Source organism: Equus przewalskii, chromosome 16 (assembly GCF_037783145.1).
Source record: "Equus przewalskii isolate Varuska chromosome 16, EquPr2, whole genome shotgun sequence".
Taxonomy (NCBI): Eukaryota; Metazoa; Chordata; class Mammalia; order Perissodactyla; family Equidae; genus Equus; species Equus przewalskii.
In genome coordinates, this window is record NC_091846.1 from 5286058 (window position 1) to 5306559 (window position 20502).

At 41.3% G+C, this 20502-nt stretch overlaps 1 protein-coding gene across 11 annotated transcripts in view; it reads left to right on the plus strand.

Annotated features, from left to right (window-relative positions):
- ATP8A2 (ATPase phospholipid transporting 8A2) overlaps positions 1-20502 on the plus strand; it is a 591936-nt gene that overhangs the window by 140568 nt on the left and 430866 nt on the right. For all 11 annotated transcript variants that reach the window (XM_070578675.1, XM_070578681.1, XM_070578680.1 and 8 more), the window contains exons 3-9: positions 9919-10018; positions 10488-10586; positions 11567-11612; positions 12297-12337; positions 16546-16619; positions 18518-18587; positions 19598-19725. In XM_070578675.1, the coding sequence (XP_070434776.1) occupies positions 9919-10018; positions 10488-10586; positions 11567-11612; positions 12297-12337; positions 16546-16619; positions 18518-18587; positions 19598-19725 (558 nt within the window). The remainder of the gene's footprint in view (positions 1-9918; positions 10019-10487; positions 10587-11566; positions 11613-12296; positions 12338-16545; positions 16620-18517; positions 18588-19597; positions 19726-20502) is intronic.

Sequence of the window (20502 nt, forward strand, 5' to 3'; positions counted from 1 at the left end):
AGAAGGAATTCTGCCAGCAGATGGCATTTAGACTTGAATGACAACATCAGATCTTGGGTTTCCAGCCTGCCTGCCCACCCTGCAGATTTTGGACTCACCAAGCCTCTGCTGTCATGTGAGCCAATTCCTTAAAATAAATCTCTCTCTTTGTGTACATACACTGTATTGATTCTGTTTCTCTAGAGACCCCTGACTGATACAATGTATTTAACAAGATACCCAAGAGATTTGTAGCACCTTTGAGAATCACAGCCCTCTGCTGTTCTGGTGGAATGATTTTGATGGGTGCTGCCTTTAGCTGTTTGTAGTTGCATGTGTTTAATTCTGTAATAGGATAAATCAGGGTTGTCTATTTCGGTAATTTTAATGCTACACAGTAGCCCTTTCTTGGATGAAAGTTAGTTTCTCTGAATTATTGATCATGCTGATTCTATTTCAAGTGAAAACATTTAGACTCATTTTTCTAGTTTGACTAGAGTAAAAGTGTGCATTTCCCTTCCCGTTCCCACCCCCTTGTCTTTGGTTTCCTGACATAAACAGGTATCTTTTTCCTCCCCAGACCTCTACCTTCATGGCAGTCAGAGACACAGGGGTCCCCTTTAAATACACTTAGTATTTTACTCAAGTGGGAAATGTTCACGCACAGATGGGGTCATGTGGCACCTGTGTGGGACTGTGTGTCTGTTTTATACTGATGGAATCTTGGGGTCTGATACTACAGTCATCTTACGCTGTCTATCTTATAAGATACTTCTTACAGTCTTGCCTTAGAGTGTGTGAATTTTCATGTTTCCTTTACTGATGGATGCTGGTTGCTTTATTTCACTGGTCAGTGTTGCTAAAAGGAATGCATGAAATTGCATTTAACTTGTCCTCTAAGCTGTGGTGAAGAAAACTGCGTACCATGAGCTACCACATACATGAGTTTGATGTATTTTTCCTACTCTCTAATGAGCTTAGTGTCAGCTATTTTGCCTGGCAAATTGTTACAGTGGCATACTATTATCCCTGTCAGCAAGGGGGCAATTTGCCCCTCTACCCTTCTTGAGTTCTTATGGCTGGACTTATAATAAAAGTGACACAAGACCAGATTATTAGGAGAAAAACCAATTTAATATGTACACACAAGACATCATTATAAAAACTGATGCTCAGAGAGTGAATAAAGCAAGCAGTTTATATATCTTTCTTTTTTATACAAAGGAACAATGAATTTGTGAGGAGTTGACGGGACAGAGAAACTTAGATTTGGTGTATGTAATTAGTGAGGAATTTAAGCAGAGTTTGGGTTTGAAGTAGTAAATTAGTAAAAGTAACAAGATTTGCTTATACAGGCATCTCAGCGTTGAATTCCCTAGCTCTGGTGATGAGGCTGTCACTATCTCCTGGTATGAAGAGGGTACCTTTCAGGTGGGAGATTAGTTTCCTGCTTTTAGGGGGAACAGAGAGAGGAGGGTAAAACTTTAAGTTAAGTAACTTTAATTCAAAATAATCAATATGGCATCGTGGGATATTTTGAGGCAGCCTGCCTTGGCCCCAACAGTTCCCTCCTCTGAAACTTCCCTGGAAGGTTCACATGTTAAAAGTTGAGCTGATAGGGGCTGGCCCCGTGGCCGAGTGGTTAAGTCTGTGCGCTCCGCTGCAGGTGGCCCAGTGTTTCGATGGTTCGAATCCTGGGCACGGACATGGCACTGCTCATCAGGCCACGCTGGGGCGGCGTCCCACATGCTACAACTAGAAGGACCCACAACGAAGAATATACAACTATGTACTGGGGGGCTTTGGGGAGAAAAAGGAAAAAATAAAATCTTAAAAAAAAAAAAAAAGTTGAGCTGATAGATTACGTTATTATTTCATTGAATTAACCTTTTAGTCTTAAAAATAGATCAGTTCGGTTAAACAGTTGTGTCTCATTTCAGGAGGCAGTGATGCTCCCAAAGTTAGATCTGTGCTGCAAGCCATCAGGTGTTTGGTAAGAGGCATTTCTATGGAAACAAAAACAAAGGTTAATGGTTGGAGCAAATTATAAACCAGTTTCTGAGCCTAGCGGGCAGGCAGTCGAGAAGGTTCCTAGATGTCAGGGTCAAAGCATCTTCTGCAGTTTGAAATATCCGTGATGATGTCATCGAGTGTTCAGGCAAACTTCCTGCTGACTCGCACACCAGCAGCACGAGGACTGAACACTGGCTGTCGTGGGCCCTTTCGGTTGACGTTAAGTTGTTCAGCTTCGGTTTGCAGGGCTTTAGAGAAAAGGGCGACTTTAGTTCTCAATGATTCTAAGTTTAAAAACATAAGAGAAAATTGGAAATATTAGTTTGGAGAGTTGTAGTCAGATTTTGGTGGAAACTAGAAGAATTTAGGATCCAGTCCAGTTTTTAGGTAAATAACAAAACTTCAAGGAAAATTAACAGCACTAGAATCTAATATCCTATAATAATATAATATCCTATAATAATATAATATAATCTAATAAGTGTATATTATAGTTTCTACTGAAACATAATTTTTCTCTCTAAATTACCCTCATTTTTACCAAATATATTCAAATTAAAACTAATTTGTTTGCAAAATGTCTAGTTTAATAAACTTGTCCTAGTTATTTACATAAGTACAGCAAGAGGAGCGATTGATCATATAGGCTTTTTAAAATTTGCTTTGTGGGAACTTTTCAAAGGAATCTCTAGATTGAACTTTTAACAGCTTCTTGAGGCTAAGAAGCCAAACCAAATACTTGCCATCAGACTCCGCCTGCGATACCTGTAGATTTGGGTGAATTCCTCCCTTGTTAAGGCTCGCAAAGTATCTTTAGGTTCCCTCACTTGCACTTCTTTTCCCACCCGGTTAGGCTGTCAGGAACCCTGTGTGTAACGTACCAGGCTGTTTTTCCAAAGGGCTTTATTGGCTTGATAGAGTCACTCTTAGTACCTTAAAGCTGTTTGGTCATATCTGAGTTCATGCATGGCTCTCTCAAACATGACATTCCAGTCAAAGCCTTGGTAATATAACCAGTGTTTCCAATTGTGTCCTGTTACAAGGAGAACAGTTTCTTATTGAATTTATGCAAAAAAATATATTGTCCTGAAAATAAGAACACTCACTGAGAGTTTCTGAATTCTGGAGAGCTCAGGAAGGGAGAAAAGTATTTGTTTCAATTCTCCTTACAAAGGTATAATTCATCAAATTGCCTTAAGTCATAGATAGCTTAAGAGAAAAGAAAGAGAGGCTTCCTTAAATTTGGAAAAACAAAAGATTAAAAGAAAATAGTAATATTTCAGACAAAAAGTCATAGAAATTATAATCATCCTCATCAGCTCAGTTAGTCCCATGTAATTAATTCTTGTTCTGCTTGAATCCAGTTTTTCCTTTAGTTCTCTCCACTTTGCCTGATGATTCGAGTGATAGGAACAGTGACAATTCTGAGAAGTTTGCCAGGTTTTTGTTAAAGCTTGTATGATTTGCCCAGTGAAGTGGGTGCCTCAGTCGTTGGAGATTGTGGAAGCCATACCCCAACTTGCAAACGTACTTTTTAACAGTTTCTTTGCCACTGTGAGGATGTCAGCTTTGTGGCAGGGGAGGACTTCAGCCCATCTGGAAAACATACATACGCTAATGACAACATATTGATGATCCTTACTAAGTGGCAATTGAGTGAAGTTCAGCTGCAGATGCTCCAAGGACCCAGAGGGAGGAGTTCGGAGGCCTCTGGAGACAAAAATAGTTTTTCCTATGGTGGGTGAAGAAACGCAAAATCCAAAAAATGGGGTTTGCCAGGGAGCTGGGAAGAACCAAGCAGCCGTCTTGGGTTTCCCTTAGCCCCAACTGTTTAATTTCATTTTTCACCCATCTTAATTTCTCTGATTCAGGAGCAGGCTGTTGCCATGATACGAGGACATCTGGATGGCAACAGCTTGACAATGAGGGGTCATTTTTTTGCAGAAGCAGAATGAACTTCATCCACACGTGCCACAATCTTTACAGATTCTGTTGTTGCCACCTCTGCATGAAAGTCAGCTGGGACATTTTCCTGATGCTCAGATTCAGTCCTTTTAGTGTGAGCCTCAATTTTTGATGACAGAGCGCCAGTTCTTTTTTTTTTTTTCGGTGAGGAGGATTAGCCCTGAGCTAACATCTGTGCCCATCTTCCTCTATTTTATATGTGGGATGCCTGCCACAGCATGGCTTGATAAGCAGTGTGTAGGTCTGCACCCAGGATCTGAACCTGTGAACCCTGGGCCACGGAAGCGGAGTGCCCAAACTTAACCACTATGCCACTGGGCTGGCCCTCAAGTTCAGTTTTATGAGTTTCTTATCTATGAAGCATTTTGCAAAAGCATCAGAGTAACTATAAATGGCAAAAGACTTTAAAATGGTTCATTATAATACAGTTGACAAAGAAATTTGGTTATTTTTGTGATATACAATATTTTAAGATAACAACTAAAATTATGACTAATATGTTACACCAGGACATATCAGATTTTTAGGAATCTCACATAATTTCTAGAACACATATACCTGTACAAATACAACTAAAGAAGACGTTATGCTACTTCTTACTTGATGACGCTTCCAGTGTAATTTATCGTATCAAATATGCCTAATTAGTTTAACAAACTTTTTGGAATGTTCCTGGTCAAAAAAGAGATTTTATTTAGAATCTGATTTTGGGAGGTTTGTCAAAAATATCAAAGAAGTTTTAAAACATTGGTCAAATAGGATCATAGGTTACTGTGAAACAATTCCTATTTATTCAACCAAAGTGATGATAAAGATTTTAAAGGCAAATACAGAAGATTATGTAGCTGTTAGTAAAACTTAGCTCTTACTGTTGAGAAGATTCAGTTTTCTTCAGTAATCAAAGATCTAGTAAAGCACAGAAAATTACTGTGATAAAACATAAAATCTTTGTTTTCCTTTCATAATCTTTTACTGGGACCAGATAAATAATCCAAGAAAACTTTGTTCTTTCAAGATATGAAAAGAAAATTAAGTTCCAGTTCTTCTTAAATACACTATTGATATTAAAGCTTATTTTTAAAAAATTCTTAAAATAACCATTTATTTAATTTTAGTTAACTTGACCAAACAAGGTCCAGAGTTACTCTTAAAGATAGCCAAAAGGGAGAACCAACAGCCTGCACATTCCAGGCAAGCGGAAAGCCAAGCCAAACCCTTAGGACACAAAACAAGACAAGCAAGAACGCAATAGATATCCCTGGGAGAGAAAGAGTCAAAGACCAAAGGGTCAGGATCTGGAAAGGAAAGGGCAATGTGAAACTTTCTTTTTCTCTCTTGACTGGGCGTTATAGCATGGCCAGTGAGTGGAGGTAAGAGGGCTGTTGTCCAGGGCATGAATTCCCTGGGAGGAGGTTCTAGGATATATCTGCAAAGGATGCTTCATAGGAAGGCCTGAAGTTGGCAGAGCCTGCTTATAGAGCCAGCACAGCGCGCCCTGCTGGCTGTCCCAGGAACTTCTGCTGAATTCATTTTCTGGCCTTCAGCGTTTCCATCAGTCACCTGCATACTTTTAGAGGTTAGGCTGCAGTGCTCCCTGTAAATCTTGTAGGAAAGAGAAGCTTTAAAAGGCAGTTGTGGCCATATTTTAAGAAGGGAATTTTGCACTGGATTTTTGTTTCAAGTCTAAATTTTTGTTATTTTATCTCATTAGGGAGTTTCGAAATTTATGTGTTATATTATTTTTTTTTCTGTTTCTTCTTAAGTGCCAGACAGTTGTATTTTCAGTGTCCTGATCTTTTACACTATCTGCAAATGTCTGAAGACAAATAGGAAGGGGTCTGAATGGACTTTGAGTTTTGTTCTAATTTCTGTCCTTCCGTCTTAAGAGAGTCTTAATGGCTAGCCGTTATACCAGTATCAGAGCTCTCTAAAAATTTTTTGAATGTGGTTTTTCCAACTCAAAGGATCTATCATCTGGCCATTGACGAGTAGGATCTTAATAGTGACTCAGACCAATAAGCTTTTTTATGGCTTAACCATGGATGCAAGTGGCGTCCCCAAACGAGAGTGCAAAGGATGCAGCCCTCATGACATCCAAAGCATTCACTCCCAGAGCTAGCCAAAGACAGTGAGGGTGGGAACTGTGAGGGCCCTGTTTTTAAATGGCCATACCAAAACACAGGGAATCACATATTCCTCCCTCCTTTTTAACAGAATAGGCTGACTTATCAAGCCAAAAGTTTACCCACTGTTTTTAGATTCCCTGAGCTCGGGTCTGCAGCCTAGTGGGCTGACCCCCAGATGCGTGTTCATCCTCCAGCTGGTGGAGACAAAAGAAAACAATGACCATCTGTGGGACGAATGGGATCAACAGAAAACAAGAGCACTCATGCCAAATCTTTACCAGAATCACTTTTGCCCAAGAGACTAGTCTGACAAATTTCTCCTGCTAATCTAAATTTAGAGAGAAAAAAAGATTCATACCACTTTCATCTTCACTGGATCCCACAGGTAGAAATCTGGGAGGCTGACGTAGTAAGAAATACTTACTTTTTTGCCAGCTTCTGTCAGATGGCATCTCTTAACCTTCTGTAGACCCGGCAGAAAGCAGTTTTTCAGTTGGTGGGTTCTCCTGGCTGCCTCTCTAAAACTGTCAGGGAGGGGAAATGCTCCCCCCCCCACCCCTCTTGAGTTCTTATGGCTGAACTAATAATAAAAATTGACACAAGACCAGATTAATGGGAGAAAAAAAACCCAATTTAATAGGTATGTATGGGAGATCATCATTAAAAAATAATGCTTAGAGAGTGAACAAAGCAGGCAGATTATATATCTTTTACACAAAGAAACAATAAATTCATGAGGAATTGACAAGATAAAGAAACTTAGGTTTGGGGTATGTAATTAGTGAGGAATTTAAGTAGAATTTAGGCTTGAGGTGGTAAATAGTAAAAGTAACAAGGTTTGTTTATACAGGCGTACCTCAGAGATATTACAGGTTTGGTTCCAGACAGTGCAATAAACTGAACGTCGCAGTAAAGTGGGTCACACAAATGCTTTGGTTTCCCAGTGCATATAAACGTTATGTTTATACTATGCTGTAGTCCATTAAATGTGCAATAGCCTTATGTCTAAGAAAACAATATACATACCTTAATTAAAAAATACTTTATTGCTAAAAAATTCTAACCATCATCTGAGCCTTCAGCAAGTGATAATCTTTTTGCTGGTGGAGGGTCTTGTAGAAAATGCAGTGTCTGCAAAGTACAGTAAAGCAAAGCATGATAAAATGAGATATGCCTGTATGGGCTTCTCAGCCCTGAATCCCATAGCTTTGGTGATAAGGATGTTTCTATTTCCTGGTATGGGGGAGGATACCTTTCACATGGGATATTTATTTTCTGCTTTCAGGGGGAACAGAGAAAGGAGGGTCAAAACAAATGTTAATTCAAAATAATCAATATGCCATTGTGGGATGTTTTGGAGTGGGCCACCCTGGGCCCCAGTACCCTTATAGGGCTACACAAATGAATAGGGGCTCCATCTAAGCAAATTTTCCAGCTAATTCACTGATACTCCTTCAAGTGTCAGATTCTTTGAACTGTTTTAAAAGTGGTTTTCATGTAATTTGTCATATACATGTTTAGTACCTAAAGATTCTGATGCTCATCACCAATTCCAGTGTGTTGGGGGTGTGTATGGGAGTTTCCCCACGTTACCAAATAATTCTCTGATACCAGCTGGGTGTCCTACAATTCAACTCAATTCTGACCCTGGCTACCTAGGGATGCATCAGATCCCACAGGTTGAAGGCTCAGCACTACAAGACCCACCCTCCACCACCCCCAAACTGGCCATTTGCAAGGCCAGTTCTCACCTGTGCTTCTGACCGACAGGCTGTAGATTGGAGGTTCCAACTACTCCCTCCTTGTTTTCAATAAGTTTTCTAGAGCCGCTCACAGAATTCCAAGAAACATTTCGAACTAGATCACCAGTTTATTATAAAAAGGATATCACAAGAACATCCACGTGGAAGAGCTGCAGCGGGCAGGCTATGTGGGAAAGGGCGCAGAGATGCCATGCCCTCTCTGGCTGTGCCACCCTTCCCAAGTCTCCATGTGTTCATCAACCCAGAAGCTCTCTGAGCCCTCTCCTTTTGGGTTTTTCTGGACCTTTATTACATGTGTATGATTGATTGAATCATGGGCTGTTGGTGATCAGTTCAACCTCAGGCCTCCTCCCCAGATGTCAGGGATGGATCTGAAAGTTCCAACCCTCCAGTCACATGGTTGGTTCCCTGGCAACCAGCCCCCATCCTGAGGTTCCCCGGGGGCTGTCCAGAAGTTAGCTCATTAATATAACAAAAGTTACCTTTATGCTCTCATCACTTGGGAAATTCCAAGGTTTTAGGAGCTCTGTGCCAGAAATGGCGATGAAGACCGAATATATATATATATATATTTCTTATTAAAAATCACAATATCACAATATCTTAAGTAGAAGAAGGCTAAAAATAATTCTATCTGTGGAGATGACTAGACATTGTGTACTGTGAAACCTTAGGCTGTTGTACCGTGGGGATGATCTCTCTGAGGCAGTGCCAGTAAATGGTCCATGGGGCTATTTCCTGCTCCGTCTGATGACCTCAGGCTGCTATATTTTTGAGTTGTCAGCTGGTTTTTTTATTTCGTCATTCTAGGATTGGTTGCTGTCGTGTCTTACCACGGTACATATGCCTCTAGTGTTCTGTCTCCAGAGCCCTCTGCTCTTCTATTTTGGTGATTCTAATTGGTTGTATATTTGAAACCTGCTAGATAATCTTGCTAGAATATATTTCAATTCAGATTTGGCTCAGAGTCATGCCTTCAGAAGGTGAGCTAGGAGTTGAGCAGGTACTTTTATGGATAAGCCTTTGAGCAGACAAAGGAGGGGAGGTGTGGTTCATTTTACCCCTTCAGGTTCTCAGTTTATGCCTTGGGATTATTCATTGTTCGCTGATTATCTGCTATGGTCCAGGAATGTGTGAAGTTGAAGTAAACATTCTTACTGTTCCCGGAATCTATTCTGGCGCTAGATAAAGAAATATAATATAAAGTAAAGCAGAGACTAGGTAGTGTAGGTGTAAACGTCCTACTGTGGGTTTGGGGGAAGAAGAGTCTTTGTGAATGTGACCAGACTTCCTGGAAGACAGAAGGTTGGATGGGAGGGTGAGATGGGAAGGATGGTTCAGTCGTGGAGAGACAGTGTGGAGGGGAGAGGATGCCTCAGGTGGAAGCAGAAGTATGAGCAAAGGTGGCCAAATAAAGGTTGTGTGGAAGGCGTGAAGTTTGTTTAGGTGTGGTTGAGCATAAAGCATCTGCGGGCGTTTCCAAAGGGACACGGTGAACGTTATTCACACGCCTGTGACCCAGGGCGTTTTATGGAGTCACATTTCTACATTGAATCAGTGGATTTGTAATAAGAATTGTGGTGTGTCACAAGTTCTGGAATAATAATTCCTCCTTTCTTGTGTGCGTGCTCGAGTGATGCTTCTGCTCACTCTTTGTTTCAGTGTTTGTATCGTACTTACTGTACTTGGAACATGTACCTTTTTCTGTTTTGTGATCCTTGAAACGTATCTTCCTTTAACATCCTTTATTTGCTTACTGTGTTCGTAGCACGTAGCCTCTAGAAGGTGGGTAAATTTTTCTGTATACACTGTGTGAAATCAAAGTTTGTAAACTGTGAACACATGCTTGACAAAGTTTGAAAATGAAGATCGTGTTAGAAGATTTTCTTATCAGGTGTGTCCTTTTACAAAATGAAGCTTCCTACGAGGGTGCCAGCACAGCAATTTTCTTGTCCTGAGTTTCGAAACATTTTGTTTTTAAAATTGCTTGTAAAATTTTTGAAACTTTTTGTTTTCTTGTGTTTTCGAGTTTACGTCTATCACTGACGTTAGTATTCTCTCTGCTCCTGTAGTACGGCCAAGTACAGCGTGCTGACATTTCTACCTCGATTCTTGTACGAGCAGATTAGAAGAGCTGCTAATGCCTTCTTCCTCTTCATTGCCTTATTACAGGTAATGTTTTGTAAAAAGTTACTTAAAATTTATAACCTTAAATACACGCAAAGTGAAATTTTGGTAAAAGGTCACTTAACTGAACAAGTGTCATAATACTTGAATGTAATTTGCTTCCTGCGTCCAGTAACCGTTCGCGGGAACAAACATGATCTCTGCAGAGCTCTTTAGGCTTGGCCTTAAGGGCAATTGCAGGTACCAAAAGAGGCATTGAAAAATGGCTCCAGGGTTGTACTTTTACCCTTTTTTCTGTTTCAAACACGTAACAATGTTGAATAGAGTTTTAAAAATAGGTAAAATACTTAAATACTAAATACTAAAATACTTCGTTTTTAAAATAAGATAATTATTTTGGTGTAACACAAATGGAACAGATCTGCAAAGGAATGAGGGGTGAGTGCTGTATTTTCTTTTTCATGGAGAAGATTTTAATTTGCCAACTTTCTTCTTTTGGTCTCTTATCTTGCAGCAAATTCCCGATGTATCTCCAACAGGAAGATATACCACCCTGGTGCCATTGATCATTATTTTAACAATCGCAGGCATCAAAGAGATTGTGGAAGATTTTGTAAGTGTTGCTTTCGGATAATAAAAACGTTGTACTGAATATAACTTATAACGTATTTGTTGCTCTGGGTTTTTTAAGACAGAGAATTGGTCTGTAGCCTAACTGGCTTCTCAAGGTTCAGGATGATATTTCTGGGGAGGGAACCTGTGTACGCAGTATCATAAATTCCTGGACTGTGACACAGGACTAGTGCAAACTGTTGATTCTGTTGTTGGGTCCGTGGAGTCCCTTTGATTTTTGTCACTGATGTTCCTTACATCCTCCTTTACAGCTGCTAATTTGGGTAGCAAAGGGAGGATTGTATTGCTGTCTGGTATAGCAGCGTTGTGCTGACTGTGCTTGAGGTAAATTTACAAGCATCTCCTTCCTCCTCACACATTTCTCAGTGTATCTCCAAGTTCATCAGCCACAACCACGTTCATACTCTCTCTTGCCTATTTCTCTCTGTCCTCTTTTCAGGCTCTTCCCTTTCTCTGTGCTCTTTCTCTCCCTCTCCTCCTTCCTCTCTCTCTCTCACACTCACACACGCTCTCTCAAACACCTATGTACATTTTTCTGGGAATAGGTAAACAACTAATGCAATACAAATCAAAGCAAAGGTACTTTGCCCCAAAAGTTCTTTATCAATAAAATGAATTTAATTGTTTGTTGTTGGGTTCATCTTTCTGAATAATTCTTTTAATCTGATCTAAAGCAAGGGAGGAGTGAGAAGTTTCATACTTCAGAGTGCTTGTTCACTGCTAGAACTAAAATTACCAAATGTAATCCTTTGGGCCGAGGTAGACCACACCTACGTTTACTGCGTTAGTCCCTAAACTTAGGAGCGGTCGGGACCGCAAACCGCTGAACTGAGTCCTAGAGCTTTAGCACTGATGCTGCGTGGTTTCCTTGCCCCTACTTTCTCCTGATCTTACTGTTTGCTGTTTCAGTTATTCATTTGGAACTCTTGAATCTAAGAACTTTTTTTCTTTCTATAACAGAAGCGACATAAGGCAGACAATGCAGTTAACAAAAAGAAAACGATAGGTAAGATTCCAGGCTGAGTCACTTTTTCCTTTAGAAAACTTAAGAGTAAGACCTGCATTTAAGGAATTTTAAATAAGTAGTTAATGATATTGAGATAAATTGGGGAAATGATTTATAAAATATTTTAAAGAAATAGCAAAATGACAGACAAAGCCAACAAAATGGAGGACCCTGCTAATTAGGATTTGAACAGAATTTGTGTATTTTAGAATTTTAGAACAGGTTGTAATTTTCAGGAACTGGACATATTTTATGTTCATAAAAAATCAAAGCATTCATATCCTTGGTTTATAATTGCCCCCTACCTCTCTCTATCTACGTATATTATATTGATTTCTAGAATATTAGCTCTGTGTTGTTAAGGATGTGTGTGTGTGTATGTGTATGTTTGGGGAAATCTTGTAACAGTAAGGTGATTTTTTTTTCTCCTTGATAAATATGAATAGATTTAACTTGTATGCATGCATCTTTATTTGTGTGTATACATTAACGTATATGGTGCATAGGTGCATAGATTGGAGCTCCATTTTGGGGAATGGCCGTGTTAGACATAAAGGTGTAAGAGTGTGTTATGTTGGAATTAATAAGTGGAATTTAAAAGGAACGTTTTGGATTTTGGAAAGCTGATTTTATTTCGATTATCACAGGTATTAACTGATCCATTGTTTTTTTTTTCTTTTTCAGTGTTGAGAAATGGTATGTGGCATACCATTATGTGGAAAGAGGTAAAAACTAATTTTAAAGATATGCCAGAAGGTCTTGGTTGGGACAGTTGTAGTTAATTGCTAGCATTGATTGCAGTGTACAGTTTGTGTGGACGGACGTCGTCTCCTTTTCTGTCGGGTTCACGTGTGGGGTTTTCCTGTGTGGCTCGCTTGGCCCTGGGGCCTGTTCACTCTGATCTCTGCATCTTCTGGAAGATGCTCACTGTGGCAGTTCAGAGTGGTGAAATTCGTTGCTCCTCATGGGTATTTCTGAAATCTCAAAGCATTTTCTAGTTCCTAAATTCAATTAAAGAAATATTTTCCCTGATCTTCTGTTGTTCTCTTAACCTAAATTCAATGTTTTAAAGATTTTTTTTTAACTATTGAGATTCTCACTTCTGATGTTTTTGATGGGCAGAGTTTGGGTTGTGGTTACCGTTACATATACGGTGGTGGGGCAGGGGTGAAGCCACCCCGTTTGGACCCCGAGGCGGGTGGTTGAGACCCTGATGACCGCAAGAGGGCTTTGCCTCCCTCCTGGGAGCATGAGGTCTGGGGGGCTTGAGGTGACGGGCTTTTGTTGTTTATAGTGATGAATAGAAAATCTAGAAGAATGCCATCTGGGTATTTCATATCTAAAAAAATTAGCTTTTTAAGGGAATCTCTGTTTTAGCTGGACCTTCCTAATGGTCACAAGATGTTTTTTGGAGAAGAATCTCTTTAATCCAGGATTCAAAGCTGATTAACATGATTTCAAAAGAAAACTATGTTTTAGAAGGGTAACTTACAGCAGTTTCTCTTGTTAAACATGTAATAAGCAATGTTTTAAAATGTCTCTGTGATCTTTTAAGTGTGCACAATGCCCGTGGCGTGGTAACTGCAGCCCTCATTTTAGTTTTAGTTTTGTTTTTGCTTTGTTATAGGAGAACCATCAAGCCCCTTGATAGTGTTTTGTGATAGCACCTTAACCTTGGTATCAATCCAGAAGTGTCCTGTACTGCAAATATTAATGGACCTCGCTCTCCTTTGGAAGTGTGGTGCTTCTTGGTCAAGTGTTTGGAAATTCTTGACTTCACTCTGGGTGGAAATACTCCCAATGCTATAGGAACTCAAGGATTCCCATGGCTCTGAGGAATGACTTCTGTTTCTCTACGGTTCCTATTACCACCTCTGTCCCCAGAAAGTCATTAATACTGGGTGGAGTGGAAAATGATAAGGATTTGGATTGACAGTACTTGAAACAGCAGAAAGTGGAGAGATGATCTCTGAATTCTGGGTCCAGGAGTTGATGGCCTCAGACTCCTAAAGCTCAGTACTGTTTCCTAAACACATTCGGATGGGAAAAACAGCAAACCGAACACTTGTTATATGCTTTGCCACGTGCATTTTTATTTCAGTTAAAAGTGCATTTTGTTTGCTTATTTAAATGCAGCTCTTAGCATGTACCAGAGACTGCTAGGCCTGGGGGTGCCAGTTAGCATAAAGCAAGGCCCCTGCTCTTAAGGAGTTTGCCACAGAGGTTCTCAGACTTCACTGGGCATCCTGGTCCCCTGCAGGCCTGGTACAGCACAGAGTGCTGGGGCCACTCTCAGACTTTCTGATTCAGTAATTGTAGGCTGGAGTCCTAGACTTTGTATTTTTAATGGGTTCCCAGGTGAGGCCGATGGGGCTGGTCCAGGGATCATACTGGTGTAGTGGAAGTGACAGGCAGCTAAACAGAATGCAGTGCAGGGGCTGAGCTCTGTGCAGGGGCATGCTTCAGGCGCCCTGGGAACATCTGGGAGGGGCAACTAGTCTAGACCCACCTATTCGGGTCAGGATGCTATAGAGTTCTCTGGAAGGACACACAGGAGGTAACCAGTTTAAGAGGGAAATGCTGTTCAAGACAGAGGTAACCGAGTGGAACTCTAAGATGTCTGGAAAAGCCAGGCACGTCTGCAGAACTGCTCAGAGTGAGGATGAGCTATGGCAGAGGCCAGGTGATGAGAGGGCAGTGATAACACAGGCCAGAGGTGTCAGGCGAGGTGGAAATGGCATCTTTAAGGTTCCCAAAGCCATAAAACTCTAATCTGAAACGCTGAAGCTCGAGTCAGCCTCCCCCCGGGCTGTAGCTGGATAGTTGGCGGATGCTGAGAGGCAGGTCTTGGGCGGATGTTGACAGCTTTGGTTAACTCTGAGAGGAGCTTTGAGCTTATTCTTCCAAACTAAGATGGCTCAGAAATCCTCTGAGGCTCTAGTGGATTCAGGGGTCTAGGGGGCTCTTTCCCCCTTAAGAATTCTTGCTCTAGGTAGTGTGTGAAGAGACAACTGTGCATAAGAATATCAAATAGAAACCATTTCAAACAAAATTCAAGTAAGTTTCTCATATGCATGAAACTTCTCAGTACTTTGTTACTGAAATATACTCTTTATTTAGATAATAAAGACGGGTGAAAGCTGTAATTTCTCTTGTCCTCCCACTTTGACTTAAAAAAAAATCCACTGCCTTTTTTCTTTTGAAAACATGACTAATTTTCCTTTCTAGTTTTTTTAATTGCTTGTTTTCTACGTAATTAAATTATTCACATAAAATATTTTTTTATTTAAAAAACATTTTCAATTTTCATAAGCGTTCCTTGCTTTTGTCCTGATGGTTGTTCAAATAGCTCTGGAGCGTCTGTTCTTGGCTTCTCTTTGTTATGGAATATACTTTAACTATATGCCTTTCTTTTGCCTTTGAATCGAACACTAACTGCACAGGTACGGGGGTTCTGGAATTTAACTTTTACACCTTTCCTGACATTGAGCCTAGTTCCTTAGACTGCCCCACACACTTTGATAAGTGGTTCAAATACTAGTAGCACACATTTTGGTAAACTCTCCTTTTTACTAATAAAAAATTAAATATAGGCGCCCGCCAGGGCCATTCTTCTAGCTCGTAGGATCCAGTAGTTTTCCACAAGTATTCTTGACTTCTGAGAGAGTGCTAACGTGGGTTACGCTAGGAAACAGGAAACGTAGTGCCCGTTTTGAATTTTGAAATTGTTTGTGCACTAGGAATGGCCTTACTTCTTGTGCCATCAGAGAATCCTGCCATCCTTGACTTTCACACTCATGGTGCCTGTTCATGCTGGTGGAGGCCAATACGTAACACGTGCCTGTGTCTTGCCAGGTGCTTGTGTGTACTTCCTTAATCACTGCATCACCCCCAAAAGGTCACTGGTGGCACTTCCCCATTTTACAAGTGATGACACTGGCGCTTAGAGAGGCGAAGAGCCTGCCGGGAGCCCAGAGAAGCTGGGATTCGAGCCTAGGCCTGCCTGCCCTGAGAGCCGCCGTTCCATCCAGCCGGTGCTTCTGGGATGTAGTTAAAGGATCGACGGACTCTCGCTGTGCTGCTCGTGTTCTGCAGACGCGGGCCTGCTTCCTTGGCTCGGGGTGTTCTGTCCCATGGAGTCCGTTTCCCAAGGAGGTCTCTGACTTTGGCCATGATTCTTTCTGGCCTTTTCCTGAGGCTGTACGAATCGCTGGGTTAAGTGGTGTTCCTGGGGACCCGTTAGATGCCCTGTTCATGGGTGCATCTAGTATTACCTTTCAGTCAAACCTCTGGCCCTCCAGGCAGGTGGCCGGTTTTGAATCCTGGTTCGAACATTCACTGGCTGTGTGACCTTGATCAGTTATTTCACTTTGAGCTCCAGTTTCCCCATTTGTGAAATGGAGAAAATTTACATGCATTAGCTCAGTTGGTCCTCACAATGACCCATGAAATATGTGCCGTCAACCTCATCATGTAGATGAGAAAACTGAGGCACAGAGTTTACATAACCTGCTCAGGGTACACACAGCTGGTAGGGAGTCGAGCCGGGGATCTGAACCCAGGCGGCCAGGCTGGCTCCTGCCGTGCGTTCTGCCCTCCCGCGCAGCTGTGGAAATGTTCACGTGTTTGTAAGTGGACGAAGCGTGGTAAGAAAACGAGACCTTGCTGGTGGTTCTGACTCATCTCTTTTCTCCCTCTCCTTTTCTTTTTTTGTTTTTTTGCTAAGCATCATTGCAAAAAGGCAATATTACTATTTGTTTGTGTTGAAAAATTTTCCTTTTCTTCTTGTTAAGGAAAATAACTCGAGCTTCTTGCTCTTAAACTTCATGGCATAGGTGTATAGTAATTTGTTGTTTAAATATTTAGCCACCTTTATCACCATTTGTGCTTTCTTTTCCTTCACGCTTCTCTGTCCTTCTCCCTGGTTTTCTAGGTGACGGTGGGAGACATTGTGAAGGTTGTCAATGGGCAGTATCTTCCAGCAGACATGGTCCTGCTATCCTCAAGGTCAGGTGTGCTCGTGGGCACAATTTTTGAAATACATGTTAAGAACAATAAAATATTACATGGTGGCTGCAGAAATCTCAAGCCGTCCTTTCCGCTCCACCCTCTGGTCACCATCCTTCTCTTTCCAGCCTTCCCTTCCATGACTTGTCATTTGCCTTTTCCTGCCTTAACCCTAAGTTTTCTTTCTACCATTCATTCATTTGTACTTTTTCTGGACTCTTATACATTTTTTGATTCTTAGTCTCAGGGCTTTTCTGGGCTGTTCCTCATTTATGGGAAACATTCAAGAGCAGCGGAGGGATGCATTCAGTAACATCCGGGTTGCGGCATATCTGAGATGACAGAGCCCGTCTCCTGCTGGATCCAGCCAGCAGCCTTCCCCGCAGAACTCAGTGCCTCCCTTTACTAGCTGTTCAGAGAACCACGGGCATTTTCTCAGCACAGACATGACCTGCAGAGGGTGTTTCCTCTTCATTCGTCCGCAGTTTGCCCCCTGCCTGCCCAAGTGTCATTGCTGTGTTTTCCAGGTAGTTTTGTGCTGGAAAGGGACCAGCCACTAAGCAGCGTAAATAACGGACAGTGCAGCCCTTGACTTTTCCTTGGCTTGACACATGAAAGCACATATCAAAGAAGGAATGCTAAAATTAGGATAAGATAAACTTCTATTCCTCAGTTCAAGATTAAATTATACGATGTTAAGACTAGAATTTCCTACATTTACATGCTGTTGGGAATCATAGGTGCTCACACTGTTTGCATCTTCTTTGACTGCAGACAGTGTTTCTTTTATTGGGTTTGATCACACATTAGATTTTAAGCCTTAGCATGAATTTTCTGCTGGAGATAAAAGGTTTTAAAAAAGGACCATCCCAGGCCCATAGAGGGGGAAAAGCACCAATATTTACACAGAGTAGGATTCATGTTTGTCCCCACCGATTGGTAACAGAGAGACTCTTAGAAATAGTAAGATGTGGATCGCTTGATAGTTTGGGATATGAGTTTTGGTTGTGACCCTCTGAAAACCTGGATTTAATTGGGATTGTTTGTGAGCTGACATCGTGTTTTCAGGATGCTCATTAGTGTTTGAGTCTGTGCTTTGTGCCAAGCAGCCTGCTGAGTACATGATCTCACTTAATCTTGTCAACAACCTCTGATGTCCTTACTTTGTACATGAGAAAAGAGAGACACGGAGAGATTAAACAGCTTGCCAAGGCCGCATAGCCAATAAAGATAGTGCTATCTTAGCTTAGCCAGTGGGTTGCACCATCCAATCTCTCACATACTAACTATTCTACCTAAAGCGAAGATTAGAAGTAGGAATATAATATCTGCTGTGCTTATTTTTATCCCCTGAGTTTTCTGTCCTTAAAATTAAGTGTTTTGATTAAAAAGTTGCCTGTTGACATAGTACAAGGTACAGGGAAGAAGTCTTGCTGAGCCCGTGCCTTGATTCCTCAATGCCTCTGGCTGTAGTTTTCCTCAAAAGACGTGTTTATATGTGCCGTGCCTAGGGCGGCTCTCTTGGTCAGGAGCAGGCCAAGCATCAGACTTTGAGGGGCACCTACACGCAGGGGTTGGGTCTCAGCGGGGACGTCATGCATTTCCCATAACCCACCTCTCCCCTTCTCAGTCATCCTCAGTTATTTCTGTCTACTGGAGGTCGAGCAGCCATGTTGTGGGGCCAACAGGGCGGGTCACTGGGCAGACAACGTTGTATTGGTGTTGCACCCCAAAGATGAGTGTTTGTCTTTCTAATCAATTACTAGTACTGAAGTGGTTTATAACACTATTTTGAAGGGCCGATCAGCAGAAGTAGTTTCCATAGTAGACTTTATGAGCTATGAATTTATGGCGAGGCCCTTACTAAACTTTGGCTGTTTTTTTTCCTCTCTCCGTAGTGAACCTCAGGCAATGTGTTATGTCGAAACAGCTAATCTAGATGGGGAGACGAACCTTAAAATACGTCAGGTAAAGTCACCTTTTATGACTTGTGTTGTTATGGAGGCCCAAATTGCAAATCTGCTCCCCACATGTATCAGTCAGTGAGTTTTCTAGAGAAAAAATCTTCTGCCACAAAAAGTTATGCCTTAACCCTAATAGAATCTGTGGGAAGAACACGCCTTTTATTATGAAGGGAACTCCTTGAGAGTGAGAGCGGAGCCAGGAGAAGTGGGCTTCATCTGTGTATGGGTCACGAAGGGTACCACGCCTTAATTTATATCTTACTGAGCTCTGTGCCTGTTAGTGCAGGTTGGAAGGGATCTCCTCAGCTAGGTCGAGCTGCATGGTGGAAAGGACAGCCTCTGCAGTGGACAGAGGCAGTGGACGAACTCTGGGTACCTTACTTTACATTGTTCTTTTAATTGAGATTCTAATTCTAGAGAGTATTGTGTTAGATATAAAATTTACAAGCCTTAAATAAAGCTATTCTTACCATGTATTTTAATGCTAGAATGAAGAATAGTCTTTAATATAACAACAATTTTAAGCATTTTGACACATTTTCTGCTGCATAAAGTTGAATTTGATAATTCTGTCCAGATATCTTTTCTACCTTCTGTATTCGATTTAGACATTTTTTTCTGTTTAAAGAAGAGTTACTGGGCCTACGTATCATCCTGTTTGAAAGGGATACTTGATGTTTATGACCTGTGTCAGAGTGCAGCTAATAGTCTGCTTTCTGTAAGGTGTTTGAGTGTGTTAATGCTTGAACGTGGATGTTTCCAGCACAGTGGTGGAATCTTAACTTGCTGCTTCATTGAATTTTTCTGAAACTTTTGCATTAGGCTGCTGTGGCAAACGCTGCCTGTAAAGTCTATCTTAGGGGGCTGGTGGTTTGATTTAGCGCCTCCCCCCCCCCCAAGTTACTCCATTTTAATTGATTCGTTAGTTCCTTTTGATTAACACTGGAGACGCGGAATGTCTTCCCTAAACCCGGAAGGTTGTGTTCAGTGTCCTCTTTGGGTTTAACGTTTTAGAGTTTGAGTCACACCGCCAACATGCAAACGAGGGAAGTACTGATGAAGTTGTCTGGGACCGTAGAGTGTGAAGGGCCCAACCGCCACCTCTATGACTTCACAGGAAACCTGCACTTAGATGGGGAAAGGTATCGTTTTCCATTCTCTTAAGTGTTTTGTTTGTTTGTTTTTTTAATGTGACTAAGGATTACTGGAGCTTTGGAAAATGTCAGTTTGTTTTCTGGTTTCATAATATTTTAAAGCATACTTCTGTATGTTTGGCTTAGATATGAGAGACTGAGCTTTCCTCAAAATAGTATTTCAGTCAATTTAAACCCTCCATTAAATTTAAGAAAGAACTGATTTTCGACGAGAAAATAGCCCGAGGGTTATTGAGGTTCACAGAACTGGCCTGTTCTTTCTGTGTGTATTATCTACCCGGGAGGACAGTTGGTTTTGGCTGCATAAAATTGTCCAGAAAAGCAGAAGAGAGGTATCCGAGGTGTATAAAAGCTAATATATTTATTAGAGAAACATCTTTTTTTTGGCCAGCATTCTTCTAAGTAGCATTTGTTTTTAGAAAGTTGAATGAAAGGGACAACAATTAGTCTTCCTTTATTATAGTCACTGCCCTGTTGTCCATATTCTGTCGTCTTTGTCCTCTTGGCATTTGTTTTATTGTTTGAGAGTCACTTTTGTCATTATGTTGGGGTGCAGTTCTGTCTTCTGCCCGTCTTTACTCTGCATGCTTCGTACCCGTGCTTCCCAGCTTTGTATTTTGAACAGACCCAAAGGGAAGGACCTGGTCATGGGAATTGACCCAAAATAGCTGTGACGACTAAGCATGGCTGCTTTCTTGGTTTTCATGTAGTACGCAGAGCCATGCTGTCGGCTCCCCATTTTGAATTTCTAAATTATCGATCAGG